Source organism: Elephantulus edwardii, unplaced genomic scaffold, assembly GCF_000299155.1.
Source record: "Elephantulus edwardii isolate Elephantulus edwardi_28Jun2011 unplaced genomic scaffold, EleEdw1.0 scaffold00035, whole genome shotgun sequence".
Classification (NCBI taxonomy): Eukaryota; Metazoa; Chordata; class Mammalia; order Macroscelidea; family Macroscelididae; genus Elephantulus; species Elephantulus edwardii.
Window position 1 is genome coordinate 12,544,707 of NW_006399785.1, and position 1,213 is coordinate 12,545,919.

Sequence of the window (1,213 nt, forward strand, 5' to 3'; positions counted from 1 at the left end):
AGCTGTCAGAACACCAGCAGAGCCTGATCTCAACCTGCCTCACATCTGAAGTGACCACAAGATTCTTGAATAAATAAAATGCGTACCTGCAGCGTTAAGCTCTCTGGCCAGTTGACTATTTGCAAATTGAAAATCTGTCCGAAGTGGACACGGAAGTCGGCCCCCAGTGGCCGAGTGACCGTCCTGGACACCTCCTTGTTGTTGAACAACACCTTCAAGTGCACGGAGCGTCTCTTCACATCCTCCCGTCTCAGGACCTCCACCCTGCAACGACAGACAGGCAGCGTGACTAGAACGGGCTTCCTAAAGATACCTGGAATCTTGGCAGCTGGGTTGGGTCTGTGACCCTCTAGCACACGTATGTTGTTGTGTGCTGCTGAGTTGGAACCGACCCACAGTTGACCTTCCAGGGGGTTTTCAGAGACAGCCACTCGAGAGGAGACTGCCCATCCTCCTTCTGAAGCGCAACTGGTGGATTCAAACCGTGTGCCTTTGGGATTGCCGCACAGTTTCTTGCCGCTAGGCCACGAAAGTTCCCACTACTTGTTTCTCAGTTTGTCATACTGTATTGTGTGTTGCTGTCATCCTTGAAGCTACGGTATCTCAAGTATTAGGAGATTCTCTCATGGTAGATAGGTTTCTGCAGAGCGTCCAGACGAAGACGGGCTAAGAAGCAGGACTGGCTGTTCATTTCTGAAAAACTAGGCCCCAGAGAACTCTGTGGGCAATGGAAGAGCATTGCTGCATATAGTGCTGGAAGACGAAGCCCTTAGGAAGAAAGGCACTCAAAATGTGACTGACTCCTCAAAGCAGAGTCTGCCTGAATGAGCAGGAGAGAGTAAATCTCACACTCTACAAAGGACCTGCATGTGCTGATGCAGCCAACCAGGCTCAGAATGAGGAGAATCAGCTGCAAACGTCCATCGAGCATGAGACCACGGAATATATGTAGCATGAAATCAGGAAAATTAAAAGTAGTTAAAAAAAGAAATGAAACACATAAAGATCAACATCTTACGCAATAGTATTAGTAGTAGTATTTATAGTAGTATTTGCCATTTTGATTCAGACAATCAGGAGCTACTATTCTAGGAATAACAAAATGAAGAGGAATGTAGAATGGGACTGTCCTTGGGGTTGGGGAGAGACTGAGTAAGATGGGTTCAATAATGTATACTGCACTGAAACAGAGGAGGGAGAAAACTGTTTAAAA

General features: G+C 46.9%; 1 protein-coding gene across 1 annotated transcript in view; it reads right to left on the reverse strand.

Annotated features, from left to right (window-relative positions):
• CC2D2A (coiled-coil and C2 domain containing 2A) overlaps positions 1–1,213 on the reverse strand; it is a 158,430-nt gene that overhangs the window by 77,805 nt on the left and 79,412 nt on the right. The window contains exon 16 of the mRNA XM_006884539.1: positions 87–264. Coding sequence (XP_006884601.1) covers positions 87–264 — 178 coding nt within the window. The remainder of the gene's footprint in view (positions 1–86; positions 265–1,213) is intronic.